General features: G+C 45.4%; 1 protein-coding gene across 3 annotated transcripts in view; it reads left to right on the top strand.

Annotated features, from left to right (window-relative positions):
* The window catches only part of utrn (utrophin), a 126,976-nt gene that overhangs the window by 87,766 nt on the left and 16,116 nt on the right, over window positions 1-23,094 (top strand). For all 3 annotated transcript variants that reach the window (XM_037450241.2, XM_037450244.2, XM_037450243.2), the window contains 10 exons: window positions 1,488-1,566; window positions 2,751-2,811; window positions 7,645-7,706; window positions 8,346-8,420; window positions 10,776-10,977; window positions 11,715-11,800; window positions 12,988-13,145; window positions 16,150-16,316; window positions 18,143-18,254; window positions 21,019-21,155. In XM_037450241.2, the coding sequence (XP_037306138.2) occupies window positions 1,488-1,566; window positions 2,751-2,811; window positions 7,645-7,706; window positions 8,346-8,420; window positions 10,776-10,977; window positions 11,715-11,800; window positions 12,988-13,145; window positions 16,150-16,316; window positions 18,143-18,254; window positions 21,019-21,155 (1,139 nt within the window). The remainder of the gene's footprint in view (window positions 1-1,487; window positions 1,567-2,750; window positions 2,812-7,644; window positions 7,707-8,345; window positions 8,421-10,775; window positions 10,978-11,714; window positions 11,801-12,987; window positions 13,146-16,149; window positions 16,317-18,142; window positions 18,255-21,018; window positions 21,156-23,094) is intronic.

Genomic DNA, 23,094 nt, shown 5'->3' with positions numbered 1-23,094 from the left:
GAAACTTCTACAGGATTTTCTTGTGTGAGGTCATGCAGCATTATTGGTGTAGATAAAAGAGGTTGGGCAGGAAAGAAAACAGGAAAGGGAGTTAAATGTGAAATGAGAAATGAGAAAAAAAATGAAAACCCTGGATGCAAACATTCCCGTTTTTTAAAGCGTTCTTCTGGCCAGCTGTGCTCATTTGTAGCCTTGTGATATTTTCCCTGTACTGCACCGACACCACCTAATGGTCATTCTGCCTGCAGAATAAACATAACTCACATTCTGAGTCGGAGGAGGACAAAGTGGTCAGTGGTCTGCGCACTTCTCTCTGTTGTGCGTTGTCTTTGATCCTTCCTGCAGGAAGGCCACAGCTTCACTAACAAGCCAGATCTGGCTGTGCAGTTTGATGATTTGCTTTTCAAATGCAGACAGCTCCCATCTTCCTCTCAGTGGGACAGTCGCCATAACAGCCATTAGTAGCCAGAAAGAAACTGAGCTATTGGCCTTTTTATGCCCATTTCCCAGAAATGGCCTGCGTGCACAGCTGTTATCAGGCTTCCACACCGCCTGAGGCGTGTGTGCATGTGTGTGTTTGTGTGTGAGTCCTAATATCACAGACTGCCAATACCATCCTGCTAGTCAGCCTCATGCAGCGAAGCAGCACCACTGCCACAGAGGGCACAGGTCCACTGACTGCGAGGTCAATACTCAGTTTACTCAAGGGCAGAGGACTGTGTGTGTGGATGCAAGTAAAATCAGACAAGTGAGCTATTTGTTTTTGAAATACAGTTTTGTTATTTGACATTTGACATTATTATACATTTTGCCACATGGCTGTCATCTGCTTCTGGAGATTTGTCCTGTTGAAAGCAGAATATGACGTTTTGTATTTTGCAAAGCATCACTTGATCGTCACAGCGTGTCTGGGGGACGCTTCTTCATCAGTGTGTGGTCCTGAGTACAGAAGGCCAGTTTGTGACCGTATTTGGTCAGAGACTGAAATGGCGACTCATATCTTTGGTTCCCACTTTAAAAAGTAGGATGGTTGCGTAGACTTTCTGTGCCGCCGGGTTGACGATGTATGTATGTGGACAACATTTTTCTTCTCAGTGAACTTATGGCGAAGGCTGTAACTAGTCATCAATGCATCTATCCACACCAATGTTTCCCATGACTTTAAAGCGTGACTGTTCATTGTTCTCATAAAAAAGCTTTCAAAAGCACAATGCTGATGTGCTGCTTTCGCTGCCTGACTATATATATATATATATATATATATGGCTATACATACCGCTAAACCACCACCCACAGGGTAAATAGCTGCATATATGAATGTGTGTTCAAGATAATGTGTTTATAATTTCTCGTTAGGAAGTTCCTCGAGTATGTGCAACTCCACATTCACAGAAATGAAAATCAAGGATCAGGAACTACGCTGAGCACCGCCCTCAGGCCCTCAGCTGACTGTCTCCTGTCCGTCTGTCTGTCTGGTCGTTGTGTAGGTGGCGGTGGAGGACAGACTGAAGCTGCTTCAGGAAGCCCACAGAGACTTCGGCCCGTCCTCTCAACATTTCCTCTCCAGTAAGTGCAGAGCCAGTGCAGGGGAATTAGACAAACACGGGGGACTCTGTTTGCTTCCACTCAGTTACACTGTTTCACAACCCACTTCATCTTCTAATCTTCGGCCATGTGCTTCACACTCATGCCTTCTTTTCGATATGTGGGTAAAACGTGCACACCCACTCACACACACACACACGCAGTTTGAAAACGAGCTTTTCAATCTTGAATAATGCAATGCTTGATTACAGCGCTCCACTGCCTCCCTTTCTCTTCCCCCCTGCTTCAGAGTGGTGATTAGCAGAGAGAGGGTAACAGAGACACAGCTATAGAGAGAAAGTATAAGTGTACGAGTGTGAACAGTAAACAAAGCTGGCAGACTCTTTTTCTCACAGTGTGTCTCTTTCTAATGTCATTTCTATAATCATGAGGCCATTAGTGTTCTTTCTGCTGCGCCCCATTTGCTCTGCCGGCTGTCAGACGCAGAGATGAAGTGGGACGGCGTGTGACTCAGAGGCAGGTGGTAAGCTCGGCCCCGCCGCGCCACGTCTCCAATAGACATGGATTTACCCAAGTAAGCCCTGCTGAGAGGCCAGCAAACCGCAGCAGACGAAACGGCCCTGCGCCTCTTCTTTCATCTTCCTGGTTCCAGGACACTATCTACTCCATCACACATTCGCTCTCATTACACTTGTAGCTTAATATTCCCCCGGGGATCAATAAAGCGCCGCGTCGTTATCTGGCCTCTCCATCTCGTACATCTCCCAATCTCGCTTAATCTCTTTCTCTTACTGTGTTTTCATCTCTCTATCTGGGCTTATAGCTGTGTCAAGTAGGAGGGAAAGTGGGAGGGCAATAAATCAAGCAACGTTTCTGCTCCGTGTTTCTCTTAAGAGGCTCTTGGAGTCTTATGTGTGGCTCCTTTCTACGGCGTAAAAGCCCGTCGTGGTGAACATGCACCTTTGTCTGTCACTGTTTATTGTCTCCTTTCTATAAAGTGCAAAACATGTGCCACTTTATCTCTTATTTATTTCTATTATTATTATGGAAGTGTTAGATATGAGATTTATATTCACGTCAAACCCCAAAATACAAAATGAATTATTGTATTTCATTTTAAAACTCTGCAATATTCATCAAGGTGGTGTTTTGATTTTGACCTTTGTCTTTCTCTCCCTGTCGTCTTTGTCTTTTTCTGTCTGCAGCTTCTGTGCAGCTCCCCTGGCAACGTGCAGTGTCTCAGAATAAGGTTCCATATTACATCAAGTAAGTGTTCAAAGATGACTTCGATAGCCATCTTTGTGTGTCTTAAATGTTTTCACCAGGGGTTTGTCTTGCAGTTGTTAGTAGCTACATTTAAGATAAATTTAATTGCTTCGGATTGTTCTAAAAAGTATTTTTGAAGATGAAGAATTACTATTATTTATTAATACAATTGTGTATAGTGGGTTTTATTTTTTATATTTGTCTTCCCGGTGACGATCTTTGGCCCTTTAGATTGATTTGTGCCCGCTGTTATTGTCTTGATTCGAAGGTTGAGAATTTAGATTCCAGCTGGAGAGTTTTAAGAAAATGCAGGTTAATTCATTACCAGCCAAAATGTTCTGAATAGTCAGAAATAGTATCCTCGACTGTAGCTGGCATTTGAAAGGTAAATGTATTGCTCTGTAGATTTCCAACTGATATTTCCTCCGCAAGAAAGGGGAAATGTGGGCTGTATTGTGCAGAGTTGGATTTTTCAATTATATTTTGCCTTTTAAAAAATGTTCATAGTTGATAAGGAAATAGCCCATTATCTTTCCTATCTAATGCTCATCAACCTTTTCACATTAAAGTTCTGACCTGTCGCATACATCACCCACGAGTGATCAGGTAGCCATTGTCCCCTCTACATTCTGTGCACGTTCCTCATTTCTATTGCTCCCAATTACCCGCTCGGTTCAGCCCAATAGCTCCTGTGTGTGTATATGTCAAAATTCCACCTGCACATTTCTCATTCAGTCCATTTGCATTTCCCTTTGAATTGATGAATATCTGGATGAATCCCGGGGAGCCCTCCACACTGTTTTAACAGTGACTTTTAACGACTTTAGCTGGACATCTTGATCCCGTTCAATTTTTTTGCTGCACAAACAGCAGTTTTTTATTAAAAAAAGGTGAATATCTGTGTCGATGGCAAACAAGGCGGCTTCTTTGCAAATGACAGCTCTGCAAATTGCAACGACCTCATTATCAAGAACTCATGTAACTGTCAGTAAACTGCTGACCAACCAGAGCTAAATTCACCCTCATTTTAGAAGAATCTTGTGTGTAGCTGTTTCTTCTCTCCAGTTTCTGTTGGGACGCTGTTGCTGTCTAACTTTTGGATTTAGGATAATAGAAAAGTTGTCATTTTTAGGACTTCCTCAAATTGCCTTTCGCCCAGAATTGAGAATGTCATCGTATCAGTAAAACAGCATTCTCTGCACTTTTAAAAAATTCCCCCTTGTGCCATTGTTCACAGAGCAACCCATCGTAAAAGCTTCGGCCACAGAGATGAACTGATCCGTCCCGGGGGTTGTGATAAGTTAAATGTCACCAAAGAGATTTAATGCGACATTTTCCAAAGCATATCAATTTTGGTCTAGTACGGTCCGTACTAACTTTTACTTGTCGTTGACTTGGACTTTACGTCCGCTCGGGATAGATTTGAAGACTTTAGCTCAGCGGTGCATTTAAGTGTTTCTGGAAACTTGGCCTCCCAAATGATAATTAGTAATTAAAATGAACCGTCCTTTGAATCGTACCGGATGAATACGACTCAATTTTGGAGGAGGTCACAATATAATGTTTTCAGATGGACAACAAAGATGAAAACCCAGGGCTTTAGACGGATAGAGCAGAGGAGGGACACCTGCGCTGCGTTTAGGCTGCAGCTTGGCATCAGAGGAGGATCAGATGAAAGACCGCAAACGGCCTCGGAGGACAGGCTTCTAACTTTGAAGTCAACATCTGCCTGTGATCACGGACGTGCCCAAGGCGATGACCCGGCCCGCGCTCCACGGAACAAACAGAGTATTGGTACAAAGCAAATAAACACACACGCCTGAGACTTCCATCGTCTCACTGGCAAGTAAACGCTCACACACACACACACACACACACCCAAACACGCATGTGAGCTCCCACCGGAAACCAGAGAATTCACTAAACAAACACACAACAGAGTCAGCACACACCATTGGTGTTGTTGATTACACAGACTGGGTTGGACCCGTCTCCTGCACGGCTTCTTTTTTTTTCCTTCCTTTTTTTTTAAACATTAAATTGCTTTTCAGAAACCACAAGAAAAGGATCAATTCTTTCTCAGCCTTGACCTCCGTGTGAGGTTTTCTTTCATATTAAAATGAAGATGGTCCACCGGGCCGTCTGCCCTCCCTGGACCTCGCTCACGCAGACCCGCGCAATCGGGCCGCTGCACACACTCGTGCGAATCCACTTCATTTGGAGCCTTAGAAAACTGAACTCTAAATCCATCTGCAGGACTAATCACAGGTCGCTTCCAGTGCCGCGACATCCTTAGGACACCCGCATCAGTCTTTGACACATTCATTACCCCACCGAACCAATCCTCGTTTCCTCTTCCATCTCCTCTCGCACTCTGCCTCTTTTCTCGGGGCTGACAAAGGGCCCCTGATTAAAAAAGCGCGTTGTCCGCCTGCTGCAGCGACGCATTCGGGCGATATACTGGGGGGGGGGGGGGAAATGAAATGGCTTTGCACTATTTCTGTGCCTGCCGTCTCATGCTGGCGGCCTCACGCGCCGTCCCATTTCTCCCATTACGCCACTTCAGGGGAGGGCTCGAAGGCCGTTTGGGCTAATTCAGGGGAAATACAGCAGGGCTGCATCTCTGCAAAGATTTTAGAAGGTCTCTCTGTGTCTTTGTGTGGAAACCGTTAGTGGGCTTGGCTGGACGGAATGAAAAAAGACCTAATCCCTTTGTAAAGTAGTTTGAAATAGTCTGATGGCGTCGGGAGGGCCGGGTATTTGAGGAGAGACAGAAGATGTCAGGTGGTGAAAGCAGCCTCTCTTCTCCTGTCACACTTTGTGAGGAATCGGGCAGGTTCCATGAAAGAAAGTTCTTGAAATCTTCCATACTCGGATATATTCAACATTCTGTCTCTTTGAAAAGCAGTCACTCATGATTATTCTCTGTGCTCTCGAACAATAACACACACTTACGTCAAAAGGTCAATAGCATTGTTATTGTGATCTCTTGGCCTGAGGGGGTCAGACCACACTCGAATGTTCCTCTGCCGACTTTGCTGGTGTGAGAGATCTCTCGCAAAGAGATGCAGCCCAGTGGCGACGTACGTTGCATCCCACCTGCGCCTGCTGCAGAGCTCCGTGACCTCATGCGCTTTGTTGCTGGCTCAAAAAGAGAGGTCATTAAATGAAAGAAAAATGTCAAAACATGGACGTCATCCCCAGAAGCTCGAGAGAAAAGATACCATCCCTGATTAAGGGACAGTGCCCTGCCACGTCTCGCTTGAATTTGCACTGCAAAACAACATGTTTGGTTTGATCAGCAGTCCAAAACACAGATAATCTTCAATTTGAAATCTTGTAAAACAAAAACAACCACTGGTGATTTATTTTCTGTTGCTTGTCCAATCAAAACATAATTACCCACCTGCTTTAGAGAGCTGTCAACGGATCTGAAATAAATACACAAGCAAGTTGTTGACTGCACCTGAATCACTGGTGTGGAAGCGAGCTTTTGATTGGGACGACCTCCCGCTGGGTCGCGGTAGACTGAGGATTTACTTCTGTAATTTACAAGGTGCTTTCGAATGTCTGTTTTCGGAGATCTGTTTGTGTCCCGTGCTCTTTGATGTTCCCTGTTTCCTCTCCTCTTGCCTCCGAATGTTCCCTGCTGTGTTATGTGTCAAAAAAAAGATGCCTTTGGCATTACAGAGGGAATACAGTGACGGCAAAGCGTACGAGCACAGTCGAACCTGGCGACTCGGTCGTCCTCATTACGGCATTCATGAGTTGTTGGATGTAAGCGCGGGTTTTGTCATCTTTTTGAAGGTGGAATTGTGTGTATACGCGTGTTCACATAAACTCACTCAAAGGAATTGATGGTGTGTCTAGCGCGGCAAACATTTTTTTTTCTGCGGCCAATTACGCGTCTGCTCGATGTGCGTCTTGTCATCGGCACCGGGAGGCGCGACGCCTGTGGCGGCGTGAACGGGTCCATCGGTCCGCGATAGCGATGATGGGCCCTGGGCGGGAGGAGGGTCTCCGCCATCTCGTCTCACTCTGCACTCCACTTTACTTCCTGCTGAGGCCACAGGGGCATTCAGGAGACGGACCTCTTTCCAGGAACAAGTCGACCAGAAATGTTCTCAAACATTCCACTGAGATCTGATTGCCGAGTCCTGTGGCTGGCAGATAAAACGCAGACACACACACACACACTCACACACTCACACACGCCGAGCCATAAGTCAGATTGTTTGTTGTCCCAAGTGAAGTCACCCATGTTCGATCGGCTTTATTCCTTTGTCTTTTCATGGCATCTGTGTTTCAGTTGATTCTTTGTTGGTGTGTGTGTGTGCGTGTGCGTGTGTGTGTGTGAAGCTTCTGCCTGAGGCGGACTTGTAAAGCTCGGCTCCCTCCATGTGCCATGGTGTTTGGAAAGGACAGAAGGCGTGGTGGCGAGAGGGATTCAAGTATCTATTTGTGTTTGTCTGCTTGCAGTTTAATGTGGACCGTTTAGTTTTTTTTGTGTGTGATTTATGGTTTGTGGAAGAATATTTAGCCTTTGTCCCTTCTGCTCAACAACAGAAGAGTTGGTAATGAAGTCAGTGACAATGTTTGCACACATCCAGTGATGATCATTATGGTGTTAGCTTGCGTGCAAGTCAATGTTTTTTGTGTTAAATTTTTTCTTTTTTTGTGTGTGTTCCTTTAGTTTCTAGATAATTACAGAGGTGGTTTCTGTGATCAGCCTCAAACGTCTTTGTTTCTGTGTGCGTTGTTGTCAGTGGCTCCCGTTCTGTTTGTGTGTGAGCTTTCTTCATTCTAACGTCCCTCGTCTGTTGTGTTTTCCAGTCATCAGATCCAGACGACCTGCTGGGACCATCCAAAGATGACAGAATTGTACCAGTCGCTAGGTGAGAAACACACTACCGCTTAGTATTTAGAGTACCAGGAATAATCCAAGTATTAAATAAATGTTATTGCATAAATGCAACAGTGAAATATCTATTAAGAAACCACATTCCCGTCACTTAGTAAATTAACTGATTAGTTAAATATTCCAATGAAGGTTTCTAGGGTGTGTTCTCGGTTCTCTGGTGGTTTCATTCCTCTCGTCTCTGGTTAGTTTACTCTTTAGATTTAATGTCATGAAAACTGCACCGTGATCTTTTTCGCTCTTTCTCCTGCTCCTTGTTAATATCCATATGCGCGTGTCTTTCCCAGTGGGGGGTGGGGGGAGGTTACAGGGACTAGTATGACGGTTCATTAATGAGCAGCCCGATAAGTAATAAGCTGTGAAACTTTGGGAGCGTTTGCTTTAGGCCAGCAGCTCAACAAATAGACCCCCCCCCACCCCCGAGAGACGGGACTCACTAACCTAATTACACAATGCACATTAGCCACTCCCCCCGGGCATCTCCATAGACAATAACTAACAAAAACCTGTCATTGAAGACAGAGGGCCTGGTGGGCGTATTTCTGTTCAGATTTCTGCTTGTTTTTCATCCCTCTCGTCTTCCCCCCCGCCCCCCCCCCCCCCCCCCCGTTTGTAGCGGACTTGAACAACGTGAGATTCTCAGCGTACCGAACGGCCATGAAGATCCGCAGACTGCAGAAAGCGCTGTGCTGTGAGTAGGACTCAAACACACCCAAACACACCTTGGTACCGGCGCGACGTGATTCTCAGTCCAGGGAGGGGGCTTCAGTAATAATTGGGAGCTTTGCCAGACAATGTGCCAAAACATTGCAGGAGCCTGGGATATTTTATGCTGTCAGTGTGTGTACAGGCATGGTCCTGACCCTTCACGGTCTTAAACCTATTGAGTCCTCATTCGCTGTGCACAGGTGGGACTTCATTAGGCTTTTTCCTTTCAATTTCTCTCAAAACAAAAGCTGCTGTCTTGTCGTTTATGAAGGAAGCTTTGATAAAGGCGGCTATTACCCAGGTTCTCAGGTGGCTATCAAACCCATGGAGGAGGCACACACATATACACGCATACTCGCACACACTGCAGGTGCATGAAGACTCAAGCAGTCCGGCGGCAGCTACTTGTGCTCTGCACGGAATAATAATGTTGACAAATGTTAACTATCATCTAGCTGCTGACATTATTATTGAAACACACACGCTGGGAGCTCCCAACTGCTCATTTACATCCTGCTGCTTGTAGGTCACCAAAATCGGCCGTGCCTGTGTTTGTGCAGAGTAGATATGGGTACCTGAATAACCGTGGCTATCAAAGGGTTTTTGTGTTTGTTGGTCATTAATAGGTTTGAGTGATTCGGGCATTCTGGTTTGCGATCTCGTATTGGCTCTCCGATCGCATGCGTGTGTTTCTGATGGGGATGCTTTAGCCCGAGTGATTTCGACTGGCGGCGCTGCAATTCAATTTCACCCATTAGATTAGAGCAAAAATACACACACACCCACAAAAGCACATATGCCAGCACACAGACACACACACACACACACACTCACAGCAGAAGGATCAGCAGTTATTAGTTATTAGCCTGGATTCATGTGGAACCTTTGCTTGGAGACCTTTTTGTGTGGGTGGGGGCACACATGACAGGGATCCTATCAAACGTCTAATTGGGTTAAGTCTGTGCCGCGGGTGTTGGAGGGGGGGGGTGTGGGTGAAGCCCAAATGAGCTTGCGTGGTATCGTGCTAACATGCCGCAGCAGCCTCTTGTATCTCATAGCTGTCCTATCTGCGTGTAAAGTGAGGAAACTAGAGCGGAGCAAAGTTCTGCTTTCCGACAGCTTTGGCTCCATCGCTGCATGGGCCTGCTCAACGCGCATGCACCGCGCTAATGGGTGCTTTTTGGGGACATGGGGGGTAAAAGTAAGGCACAGAGCCGTAGAGGGGGCTTTGCAAGGAGCATGCAACAGGGCAAATGAGGAGGTGAGGTCAGAGGGAGCGATGTGCTCAGAGCAATAGAAGAGTCATGGCGTGACTTTTAGTACTCATTGGTAATCAGTACCTTTTTAGGAATAGAAATGTACATAAGGGGTATATATTTATTTTAGCAACGCTCTTCTATATGTCCACACTGTAATAACCTTTATTTTGTAGGGGTGTACGATAGTTGATAAGTTGATACATCTAGAGATCCATGTAAATAAAGCCAAAATACACATTATGCATTTTAAAATAGTACATTTACAAAAGACTGTCTTTCATTTGCTTGATTTCTTTAACTAAAAGCTCCCACGAGCACATATTTGATGGAAGGTTCATTATTTTGCTCAGTTTGAATAAAATCTGAAACATTTTGTGCAGACGCTTGAATGTATGTAATCCTCTACTATTAGGTTTGAAATGTATCACTGTGCGTACAGCATCACAATATATAGCAAATGTATTGTATCATAATCGCTGTATCCTTATACGTACGGACCACGTTAATTACCCTGTCTTGTTAAGTTGTTTGTCTTAAAAACCCGTAGCAAACAACACACTGTGTGTGGAATTCACAGATAATTGATTTGTAGCCGCTGACAGCGCCATGATGTGCATCATTTGCAACGAATATCTGCGCCGTCTCAAGATCTAATGCACAAAAGATATGCCGCAAATGTTGCAGCGCAAACATCCCCATAAAGATTTCTCACTCGTATTAATAATTCAGCACAATAATCTGCTCTGTGTCTGTCCTGCCCGGACCAGATATTAGTGGTGCACTTTATAAGTTCCATTACATTATTACATTACATGTCATTTAGCTGACGCTTTTATCCAAAGCGACGTACAATAAGTGCATTTCCACATAGAGATACAAACTCAGAAGAACAAGTAACAAGAAAGTACATTTTCAGTTCCTCTATGAAAACTGCGCCATGTCCAGCTCCTCGATCCTGTTTGGATCCAAACTGCTGCTGGAAGCCCACTGAACAAGTCCTCTTTTTCTTCTTTCTCCTCTTCTCCCCATCTTCCTGGTTTCTGTTTCCTCCTCCGCCTCCTCCTCTTCCTCATCTGCAGTGGACCTGCTGGACCTCAGCGTGGCCCAGAACACCTTCGAGCAGCACAAGCTCACCAACAACAGTCAGCTGCTGTCGGTCCCCGACGTCATCAACTGCCTGACGTCCATCTACGACGGTCTGGAGCAGGAGCACAAAGACCTGGTTAACGTGCCGCTCTGCGTCGACATGTGCCTCAACTGGTTGCTCAACGTCTACGACACGTACGTCCGCCATCTGCTTCCCATTTAGGACGCGAGCCTCTGAATTTGTCACAGATTATGACAAAGCCTGTCGCCACCTGCATCCTTGTCTTTTTCAAAAAAAGTAACTAATGAAAGCTGTCAGGGTTGCTATAATATCAGGTTTTGGTACACATTTGAACATAAGCTTTGAAATACGCTGTGTGAAACGTTGAATCAGACGAAAGCGGCAGAACTGACACATCTCATTGTCACTGTGCTCTAGCATTTTTAAACTCCTCTGCATTGGCATTGTGCATAACGGTTGAGTTATCCCTCCCATCTCCTATCTATACACATATTGTGGCAGTGGCAACATGCTGTGTGCATCAATATCAGTTGGCATATCTACCAGACATGCATATTACATGTTGATATTCGATCTGCATGGACATACCGTGTAACTAAATGTGTTCACATGCTGCAAATCAACGTGCTACCTGTTTAAAATATTGTTTGTGGGTCCCCAGAAAATGCAGTAGTAATCTCACCAGTTGTCACTAGAATCACCCCCCTCACTCCCCCTCCATTCCACACACAAACACACACTCACTTGAATATTCCTCCCATCCAAACACTTAATTACTTTCTATCACTGCTGTTGCATATAACATATTGGTTGTACACGGATATATACCCACAGTATATAAAATTGGCTCATTGCCCACTGTCTGGTGTGTGTGTGTGTGTGCGTGTATGTGTGTGTGTGGTCCGTGCAGTGGTCGCAGTGGGAAGATCCGCGTCCTGTCCATGAAGATCGGTTTGCTCTCTCTCTCCAAAGGACACCTGGAGGAGAAATACAAGTGTAAGTACCGACTGCTAGTAAGATATTTGCTGATGTACACATGCGCTTAAACTCGCTGTCCGAGCCTGTTGGCGGCAAGTCCGTCCTCCGCTTCTCCTGCAAAGCCGCTGTCCCAGCTGTATTAATCAAACTCACAGAAAGAGCCAGATAGCTGGAGAGCGGATCGTCTAATTGCATGAGAGACCTCCTACGCGTCTCCCCTGTTCTTTATTTAATTTTCTATTCCGATGTATTTTTTTGAGGATTAGCAAAGCGTCAATATGGGCCCGCTGCACCAGGGAGGAGACTGCCATTCTGGCTTCCCCCTCTTTGTTTCGCCTGCTTTATCTCTCTCTGTCTATCTTCCAGTGCTGTCACTGCCAACACAATTGTTCATCCACGATCTCACGTTCCCTCTATTTCTCCATCCTCCTTCCCCTCTTCGTCTTTCTACCCCCCCCCCCTGCGCCCCCCGGTCTCTTGCCACGGCCTTCTCGACCCCATTCGTTCCACTGGCAGTTTCTATTAGCCCGAGGAGGCTATCGACCATGCTTGATTGCGTCGTTCTTCCTTTACTCTGTTGGAGTCTCATTTGCGGTTAGTCCCATGCACATTGTGCTACTGTGCAACACACACACACTCAACCAGGCGTGCTGCTTTTTTTGCTGCTTTTTTTGTGACGGATGAGTGTCGATTGTGTTTTTGTGACAAAAGTAGTGAGCCGGACGCGTACGAGGCGGCTCACGTATGTAGCGAGCGCACACTCAACAGGAGCCAGTCTTTACTCAGAGATCAAAGTGGACTGTAAGCAGAGCAGCAGAAAGAGCGGGTCGTGCCCCGCCCACATTAAGCGGTGGAGCCCTGCGTGTCACGGGGCAGGCGTCCGTATCCAGTCACAGCTCTGTCAATCTCTGGGAGGGTTTGGGGGAGAGAGGCATTACAGGAGGAAGAGCCTGGCATGTTAGAAGTAAGACAGATTAAAAATACGTCTCGTCCCTGATTTGTTCCCTACAGCCTCCCACCAACATATACGCACACTAACACTTTCCCTCCCACTCTGTTCTATTATTTCACACTTTCTCCCTCTACATCTATTAATACCTATATCTTTATTCCAAATATCCCCCACATGAATTGACTATCTCACCCACCCCCTCTTTCTCTCTTTTTTTTTTTTTTTAATGTTTTGTTTCGTATTGCCCCCACAGACCTCTTCAACCAGGTGGCGTCAGCGGGTGACACATGTGACCAGAGGCAGCTGGGTCTGCTGCTGCACGAAGCCATCCAGGTGCCGAGGCAGCTCGGGGAGGTGGCCGCCTTCGGAGGCTCGAACATCGAACCCAGCGTCCGCAGCTGCTTTCAGCACGTAGGTTCACACACAGACAATCCCATGATAAACTCAACCGAACTCAACTTTTATAACACCTAGCCGTTGTTATTTTGATGAAATAGCATCTCCCCGGATCAGGGTTTATTGGTTTTTAGCCTTGTAGTGTAGTGAAAGAAGCTCCGCAGGCACAGGGTTTGCAGTCTTGACAAACAACTGCCATCTGCTTCGGCTTAAATAAATTGTAACGCAAAAAACAATTGCCGATGTTCCACTTCATCCCAGCAAGACTTCTTTCAAATGAAGCCCTTTCTTGTCACACTGTTTGACGTGAATCAACATCTACGTGAGGCAGTGTGCCAAGAGCTGAGAAATATTCATTGTTGTTGCAGTTCCACTGCACTTTAACGCTGCCGACACGTATATGCTCAATGTACTCCTGGGTTTGTCTATAGCTTCTCCTACATGTAACGGTTTTAGAGTCATAGTAAACGTAGGTCAAAGAGGTCAGTGCATTTAGAGTTGCATTACCGATAATAGTTTTTGGCAGGTAATTAGTACTGTAAGAGATTAAGTTTCAGTGCATCTTCCCAAAGTTAATTGTCATCAAGAGCCCCAGACTCCTCCAGTGTCCTGTAACGCCTGCCTCTCTCAATCCGGTAAAAGTGCTTCAATATTCAGGCTCCGCTGACCAACCATGAAGCCTCAAACGGCCTTCAGTCTTCGGCTGTTTGTCCTCTGGTGTTTTACAGCGGCCAGCTAACCACTTGACTCCGGTTTGTCTCTGCACGTTACGAATACTCAATGACATCTTCCTCCCCCAGGATTGCCGGCTCATTTTTCTCCCCAACTTCTCTCCCCTGGCTCGGGCTTCGTCAGTCTGAATGGAAGCCAGACATTAAAATTAGGAACCTATAAATTTCACGGCTCTCCTGCGCTGCACGCCTCTCAGAATAGCAGCGTGAGGCAGTTTGAACCTTATTTCTCTTGTCGTGTCAAAATAATGAAAACGGCAAACCTGTTTTTAACAATTCACTCTCCCGATGACACGTTAACACACACACAGAGGTGAGCCTGCACACACGCACACTCTCTATCAGGAAGTGATGTGCCAGCTGTTGTTCAGTTTCTCATAAATCATTCAATAATTAAACCAAGTTGGAATATAGAAACCAGACACACAAACGCGGGCACACACACACCCACAGCCGCTACACCTCTTTGATCTAACACACAAATGCAAGCAAAGCCACCTGTGTGTGTGTGTGTCTGTCTGTCTGCCCTGCCGGTGACACTGCAGTCACCCAGTCCATTTGGTTTAATGGGCCGGTGATGAACGAGGTGCTCCGCCATAAATATGGCCGCTTTCGCCGTTCCTTTGTCCCTCTCCTTCATTTATCCATCCGTCCATCCACTCATCCAGCCACCCTCCGAGCCGTCTCCTCTCTGCAGTAATTAATCTGTAAGTGCCATAATTCTGCCGTTAGATGACACGGAGGAGGGGCGGGAGGCGGCAATGAGACTAACGTATGGGAAAGGAGAGACGGAGATGTGCTCTGATTGTGCAGGGGAAGGTCACATGGAAGGGTGAAGGGTGCTGAGATGATTTGAGATGTCATCAAGGGGGGGAGGGGCGTTAATTGTCAGTGTTCTCATTTTTCAACCAGTATCTTACTGTCTGCCCTTCAACTCACCTGAAAGAACCCACACTTTAATAACCGGTTTGATGTTTAACTTTTCTAAACGGCCATATGTTTCACTAAACATTATAGATCATTGATTGATCACCTGAAATCATTAAACGGGCCATATTCAGGCCCAAGTATCGTTTGACATTCTATTTACACTTAACCGTAAAATGTAATACTTTTAGAAATATAGACAGGTTTTTCTCCAAGGGAACAAAAACATCTGAGATGTTCAATGTTGTTTAAACAAAGGCCCAAGAACCAGCATCATGAATTAAATAGAAGACATTTTTAATCAGAGCACAAATCTGAATAAATGATGCCAGTTTCTGGTACTGGGATGTTTTTTATATCTGGGGCTATGAACTCATCAAAAATGTATATTCACTGAAAGTTGTTACTGTGAACTGACTGAATTGATTGAGTCCCAATCCCTGATTCCAATTTGAGGTCGGCCTCTAGTTACCGTGGCTTGTTTTGCAGCTTGAGTTTATTTTCAGGAGGATAGGCTAATAATATTAAGACACTTACCGTCTTGTATGGCATAAGCCTTGGGAAGGGATCAGTGAACACACACACACACACACACCTCTTTTCTTCCCGATTATTTTCTCCTACTGTTTCAAATGCATTCAGCCCTTTGCTCCATTTGCTGCCCTTTTTGTGTGTCAGCGATGATGGAAGGGTCGGCTTTGATTTTGTTTAGCAACCAAGTCACAGTTTTCCAATGAGCTCATTATAACCTGCAGCCCAGCAAATCCTGAAATGGAATTTCTTTTTTTCTTTGGGGCTCCTGTGATATTTCTTCTTATTGACAGGTTGCTTTTGAAAGGAAAAATTTTGCTGGTTTTCCTTGGAGAAGCCTAGACATATATATTATATATATGTATATTACATCTAAACAATATCTAAAACAACATATGCAGCACTGTGCAAGTAAGGGTCAGATAAACAATTACACATGAAAAAGTTCATGGCAGTAGAGAGGAGTTTAGGGGTGTAATTTATAGCTCCTTATACGGAGCAATATCAATGTTTATCTTTTTTTATTTCAACCGAGAGACGTGAATTGAGAGCTCGTAAAAGTGACATCATCTTGGTCCGCAATTCAAGGCAGTAATGTGTGCTTAGGGAATCTTTGTTTTTTTATGTACGGTCATCTTCAATTTGCCTGCATCTTTATTAGGCCTTCAGTAACAAGCCAAGAGTAACAGCCTGTTTGTCATTCATGCGGATGATGCAGTGGCTGTTTTTACTATTTCTCCTGACACAAAGTGTCCTTACAGTTTACCAGCCTTGTGGGAACTTTTAATGGAAACTGTAAAGTGAACTTTTGATGCCTCTTTTGCACCCAGGTGACCAACAAGGTGGAGCTGGAGCCCAGGCAGTTTGTTGATTGGATGCGTCTGGAACCCCAGTCCATGGTTTGGCTTCCTGTCCTACACAGGGTGGCTGCCGCCGAGACCGCAAAACATCAGGCCAAGTGTAACATCTGCAAGGAGTGTCCTATTGTCGGCTTCAGGTGAGCACATCCAATACAAATAAGGTTGCAACGCGTGAGAGGCTTCACACGCAAACACTGAATGTGTCTGTGTTCGGTGTTGTTCTCTCCTGGTTGAGCATAAAGGGCAGATCTGCACTGGAGGGCAGGCATTTGTCTAAATGTCAACAGCTGATACAGCCCTGACTAAATACCATGGTGGTGGTTTGCGAGGAAACGCACACAGCTCCTCGCAAAGGCAGCAACACGCTCAAGACGCACAGGGGCACTTCCACATTCACAAAGTTCAGAGAGAGGCGATTGGATCGCAACGATCCGTAACAGACCGGACTTCTGACTCTGTGCCGGACTTTCACGCGCACACACAAACACGCACACAAACACACACACACGCGCACACAGCTACCTCTGTTTCAGCTGGTTTCTCATGGTGTCAATTCTTCACACAGTTCAGTTTCTCCCTGACCAGTCGTGGCTGGAGACGTGTCCGACACTATGCCAAGTGAAGGGGAGGTGGCTGTATTGTCCCCTCCGGATTCCTTGCTTGGCCAGCAAAAAGAGAAATACAGTCAGACGTTTGATGAAGCACACGTCCGCCAAGTTCTGTCATTGATCGATGAGAGGGAGCGAAGGAGGGAATGGCAGAGAGAAAGAGGCGGGAAATTGCACAGCAGGCATTTTGTAGATTTCATGTAGCAGTGGATTTCAAAGCAGCGTTGTACATGGGTTCGTCCTCGGACTCCAGCAGGGTGACGTGTCAGCAGATGTGCTTACATTTGATGAATGTCAACCCATCCCGGTCGCTCTCGGCTTGTTGAGGGCGGCTGAGACATCGTTCAACATGCACCATTTCCTGAGCATTCAGGCCGACTTGTCCTGAACGTGGGCGTCATTCGCCTACTTACTTCTCAGGGTTGTGCCTGTAAACAGTAGTTTAAACGTAAACTGCTTCTCAAAAGGTCAGTGAGACAAAAGCCTTCACTCCCCTCTCGTTTCAATCTCCTTTTGGTGATGTCATCTTATTGCTGTGGTTTCAATCAGTGATTCCCAAACAGGACTACGTGTAAAAAAAAAAAATCAACTGAGCTACTCGACAATTTGTTCTACATATAACCCCTGGCAACAATCAATTAAAAAAAGAAGAAATTAAATCATGATTTGAGGAAATAAAATCATCAACCTATTTGTGTTGTGGGAAAGAAGCATATTATGAAAATCCATATTAGTGTGACAATAACCAGTGCGCTGTGAGCTACGATGGGCTGACACCATGAATCTCACGGAGTCAGTGGTAACATCGTTATTGCTGCTTGCTATTGATTCCCTTGCTTCTAATCCTTTGTTCAAACACTGCTTGAATGGATCATTCATTGACAGTTTCTTACTTAAGGAACTTAATTAAAAGCTATTTTTATCCGGAGGAGGTCCTCTCCAGCTATGAAGGTGGATCAACACCGCCTCTTCATGGTAATATGCTACCCGTCCGTACGTAATGGCGCTTCCGACTTGCCGGTGTCGTGTGCGATGTTGCATCCCTTTGATGTATGGCGGCCCTCCCGCAGCTCATCAGTCAGCTAACCTTGGGAGAGCTGGAGATAAAAGACTTAAGCTATTATGTCTGAATGGGGCCTGTCACAATTGAGCTGTTAGATGGCCTCCTGGCTACAGCTTCTGAGAACAACATCCCGCCAGGCGTTGTCACGTTGTTGTGTTTTTGTTGCGGATCCAAGTCTCCGTCACGCCGGCAGCGCGTTGAGAAGGGTGCGTGCCCCCTCAGGTGTTACGCAAGTTCTACCCACACTTCTGCCTTCCTGTCCTCCCCTCACACTCTCTCTTCCTCCCTCCAGGTATCGCAGTCTGAAGCACTTCAACTACGACGTGTGTCAGAGCTGCTTCTTCTCTGGGCGGACCGCCAAGGGCCACAAGCTCAACTACCCCATGGTGGAGTACTGCACGCCGGTGAGTGGGTGGCCTCACGCGTTCTCCGTCCGCCACGCCGCACCCGCGCCGGCTCTTCTCACCGCTTGAAGGACGTTGCGGGCCGTTTTCCAAAGTGACCTCGTACCGCGCGTTGATAGCGCAAGTTTTTCAAAGTCGCCGCAGATCGCCTTGCAATCATTTGTGCTGTCAAGTAGGCGGGAAGCGACAATGGGGTCAAAACACTTCCACAAGTTGTAAAATCCCCACTCGTAATATGACATAGAGCTGTGCTTCTTTTTTTACGGGTCGGATGAGCCTTCAAACTCCATCTATCACTCAGACTTGATTAATGGTGGGCCGTTTTCCATCTGACAGCCTGTCAGGACTCTTTTGAGATCAAACGGGTTCAAGGCTCAGAAAACCACTTGGCCTTGCATACACAGTGAGGAGAACAGATTTGTATCCCCTTACTGGGATGAATGGTGGTTGAATTCACTCCTTCCACTCGCCTCCACCTCCTACTGCATCTGCAGCAGATCCCTCCGACTAGTTCAACAACCAACCCCCCCGACGGAGCTCTGGTTTAATTTGACTTTTCGTGAACAAATGGTGAAATGCTTGTGGCTCTCTGGGGTCTTTTTATGATTTCTGCCAGAAAGCAATATTCCACTTTACTACTGCGCGGAGAGAAGAATATTACAAAATGGGGAGCTTGGTGAAATTGAACATTGGCCCATTTCTCAATTAGTATCGCGCACTCGTGGGCCAACGCGTTCCAATAATGCCCAGCGTCAAACTTTGAGTGACTCAACTGGAGACGTTTCTCAATTCCGTCTTTTAATTTGCTTTTTCAATTTTGCAAATGGGATGGTTATTGACTCTGAGAGTAGCTGCAGGGAGCAGTGATCACTCTTCCCTGAGCTGAGTTTGCGGAGCAGCAGCCTGCAACAACTTGGAAAAACTTTATCTGTTTTGCAGCAACAAACACTTAAAATGCTGTGTAAAGATTATTACGTAGCTGCAGGGCGCCCTAATCACTCAGGAGTTTACTGTTCTGCTGCCTTACCATAAAAGGAGGAAATAAACTGTGCGCTCAGAGAGGAATTAACATTCCCGCCAACTTTTTCCACATTGAGCGATACTGATATAGATATTGTTCTGCTACGGACCCAGTTAGCTGGATTAGCGGTTGTTGTAGGTCTATCTGGTGTTGGATAGCATTATTTTGTGTGTGCTGTGTGTCGGCCGTTGTATCTGTACGATATAAGTCTCGTTGGTGCCCCACTGTTATTCCCAATTCAATAAAAAAAAAACTAAACCACCATAAAGTACAGTTAAACTTAATCCGAATTTCAATTCAATTCTTCTTTGTGATCCCCTCTTTGGCCAGTTTTTTTTTTTTTTTAATCGTAACCACTTTAACTCTGAGACTCACATCTTACCAACACGACTCTTTTAAAGAATGGCTGTGACAGCAGTGTACTGTGCACAGGGCTCTCAGCACAAACAAGGAGAAAGGGAGCCTCAAATAGAGCCAAATACCAACAAATTATTGACGACAGCTTGTTTCGCTGTGCCAAGAATCAGACGTGATAACAGCTTATCTTCTGCTCACACTTTCCTTAAAGCATTCAGCACCGTGGGGCCGATACGGGAGGGCCCGTAGAACAAAAGCAAGAAAAACCTTAAGCTTTCTCTTCAAAAGCTTTGACATCACGAGAAACTAAAACTAACACAGAAACTTAACACAGCTTTATTCAAACAGCAAGAGACTCGAGGGAAACCCCCCAAATCCAGCATCTCCAAGCTGACACCTGCAAAAACCAGATGAAACCTCACCTGAATCCACTTATCCCTCGGTTTGTTTCTTCTGAAAACATCAGCCTGATATTCAATCATATTTACCCCTCTCCCCAAAACCAAATTGTGTTTCAGTTTTATACCTTTGAAAAGAATGAGAATCTTTGTATTGAAGAATGATTCTTCAATACAAAGATTTTGCAGAGATTTAAAGACTGATAGCGGTTTGTGAGTTTAATAAGATTCTTTCTCTCTTTTTGTTCTGCAGTCTGTACTTTATTGCCGCAATATTTCTGTTTTTCATTAGGTTTTTATTTTTATGGGAGTGACATTTTTTTTTACAGATCCAATGGGACTTTTCATTGCTGGAGAACCTTTCCCGAGCGGAGATGTCAGAATCCATTACGGTGGCCTTGTGGTTATGATACACACATTATAACCACCCCTCATTCTCTCTCCCATTATTCTTCCGTATTTATACCCACATTTTCAAAGGAACAAAATCTTAAACCACACAAAAAGCCGAAAAGCACGCAGACACAAATTAACTTCTTCTCCAGCTTTAGTTTTAATTGTGCGGTAATTGCCCTTGTTTTGCTCCAGCTCCTGCCGTAAATCTCGCGGATTAGTTAATAAGCACAGTGAACTCGATAGAGTCTCTTCATTCACGTCCCTCCATGGACTGAGGGGAGTTGCACATTTGTGTGCGCGCGCCTGTGTTAAGCCGTGGTTGTGCGACTCCTCTGACAAGGGATTTTCTCCCCCTCCGGTCACACCGTTGTTGTAATTTGTTGTTTGCTCGCAAGGCAGAAACCGCTTCTGCAGGAGGATCTCCTCTGCTAAGCATCTAATTAACAAAACACTTTCTCTTCCCCACAAACGCATGAAGATGATGCTGCTGATGTGTGCACAAGAGACTGTGGAAATGCATACAACGGACACGCACAAACGCTGCGATGAATAACATCCTCTCTCCCCTCTCCCTCTGTCTGCCGCGCTGCAGACGACATCAGGTGAGGACATGCGCGATTTCACCAAAGTGCTGAAGAACAAGTTCCGATCGAAGAAGTACTTTGCCAAACACCCTCGGCTCGGTTACCTGCCGGTCCAGACGGTTCTAGAGGGCGACAACATGGAGACGTAAGTAACACTGGAATAGGATTAGCTAAAGGACGTTCGAACCCCCGCTGTCTTCACAATGGCTCTCCGCTGTTCTCACAGTGAAAGGGATGCGGTGAAATGACATGTTTGTGAGTGAAAATGAATAAAACTGGACTCAGTGCAAACCTGTAAAGTCAAGTGCTCCCAGTTTGTCAGAGCAAAGATGACTTTGGTGGTAACACTTGAAATATTCAATTTCATTGAAGATTCAACTGTGACGTAATAGTGATAAAGTGCCTGTGTAAATGTATCCTCTTGCCAATCGGCCTCAGGTCACATGTTTTAAGAAGTATCATCACCAGGCACACACACACACACACACACACACACACACAGCTAACCTTGTGCCACAATGTGTGGTCAGTGTTTATTTCCCACTTAGTGTGTGTTTTTTTGTGCGCCGTGGTTGCCGCTGCTACACCGTAGATCTTCTCTCTGCAGTACCTGCCTGGCCGCGCCTGATTTATGTCCCTGCTTTAAATCCCCCTCCGGAGAGACATTCAACCCGGCCCACATTATGCAGACGCCTCAGGCGAGCTCCTCAGTGGTTTCCTGAGTAGCGGCCCTTTGGAACCCCGGCCCACTCGCCCCGTGTGCTCACAGACTCCTTTCCACATTTTTCGGTGTTTCTCTTATGATACACTTTATCCGTTAATCTATCTATTGTTTGCTTTTCTCTGCCTGTCACACATTTCCTGCTCGGACTCCCTTACTTTTCAACAATGTAGTTTTGCATCTTGTCAGCAGCAACAACAAAAAACTCACAATGCCTCACTCGTTCACTCCCGACATCCAGCTGCACACAGTCACTTCTTAGATGGATTGCACTCCCTGCTTCCTCCCTCCCATCCTCACCCTCACCCTCACCTCCCACCTTGCTTTATATTTTCACGGCCCTTCCTCTCTGAAAAATGACTCCTGCTGAGATGCCTGCTTGATAAATGCCTCTTAGGCTAAGTAATGAAGACTTAAGAAGTTTAGGACCCTTTCATCATGGTCACCATCTCCCCATCCCTCTTACTGTCTCAGCTGTCCCCTGTGGACTGTGGGCATGTAGCCACAGACTTGAGTACACAATGTGTTGTTATTAGCCTGAATGTGGTATTGTTTGCTCTTTGCTTTCTTAGATATGGCTCAAACATAGGACCGAGTTAGGAAATGCGCAGAATTCCTTTAAGACTCATATTATCCCATTTAAAGGGCTTCTTTCATCTCCATGTCACTGACATGAATGTGACCTAAATTACTGTGGATATGTAATTGGAACAAGGATTCGGTTTGAGATGCATGAACGTACAGATTAGTTAAATATAACGGTTGCTTTCATGATTGTTGTGATGAAAATCTGATCAGATACGTATGTCTTATAAAATAATGATGAATCAGTCAATTGAACGTGCGACTAACACATGTACCTGTGCTGTCCACACAATTTTAAGAGACCAATTTTAATGGCAATAAGTTGACTCACAGACATTTGACAATACTACAGCAGCAGAAGCGAAAATTAGATTTATTTATTTTTTATTGCACCCCGTTCCTTTCTGCTTTGAGAGCACTAAACACCGCCCACTCCATGGCGTCCCACTTGTACCTCTGCTTCTTTTCACGGCAAATGGGATTTTGATTCTTTACAGCCATGTTTCATAATGTGAAAGAACCCCTCTAATGGTTTCCCACTCAGTTCTGGTTCTTGCTTGTTACACAACATTACCAGAACAAGTGGATCTCGCAGGTTTTAATTTGGATGTGAAAATTAGTGGCTAAATATTTTCGCTTTTTCCAGAATCAATTATGACCCTTTGTGCTTTACTGAAAACACAAATACTTTATTTTTTTTGTTGTCAGCCAAGTATTTCTTAATTATAACATTAGGGAAAGTTGCAGTTTTTCTGTTTATATGTAGGTAAAAGGCTGT

Source organism: Pungitius pungitius, chromosome 20, assembly GCF_949316345.1.
Source record: "Pungitius pungitius chromosome 20, fPunPun2.1, whole genome shotgun sequence".
Lineage (NCBI taxonomy): Eukaryota > Metazoa > Chordata > Actinopteri > Perciformes > Gasterosteidae > Pungitius > Pungitius pungitius.
The sequence above is the reverse complement of the archived record's forward strand: the minus strand, read 5'-3'. Positions and strand labels throughout refer to the sequence as shown.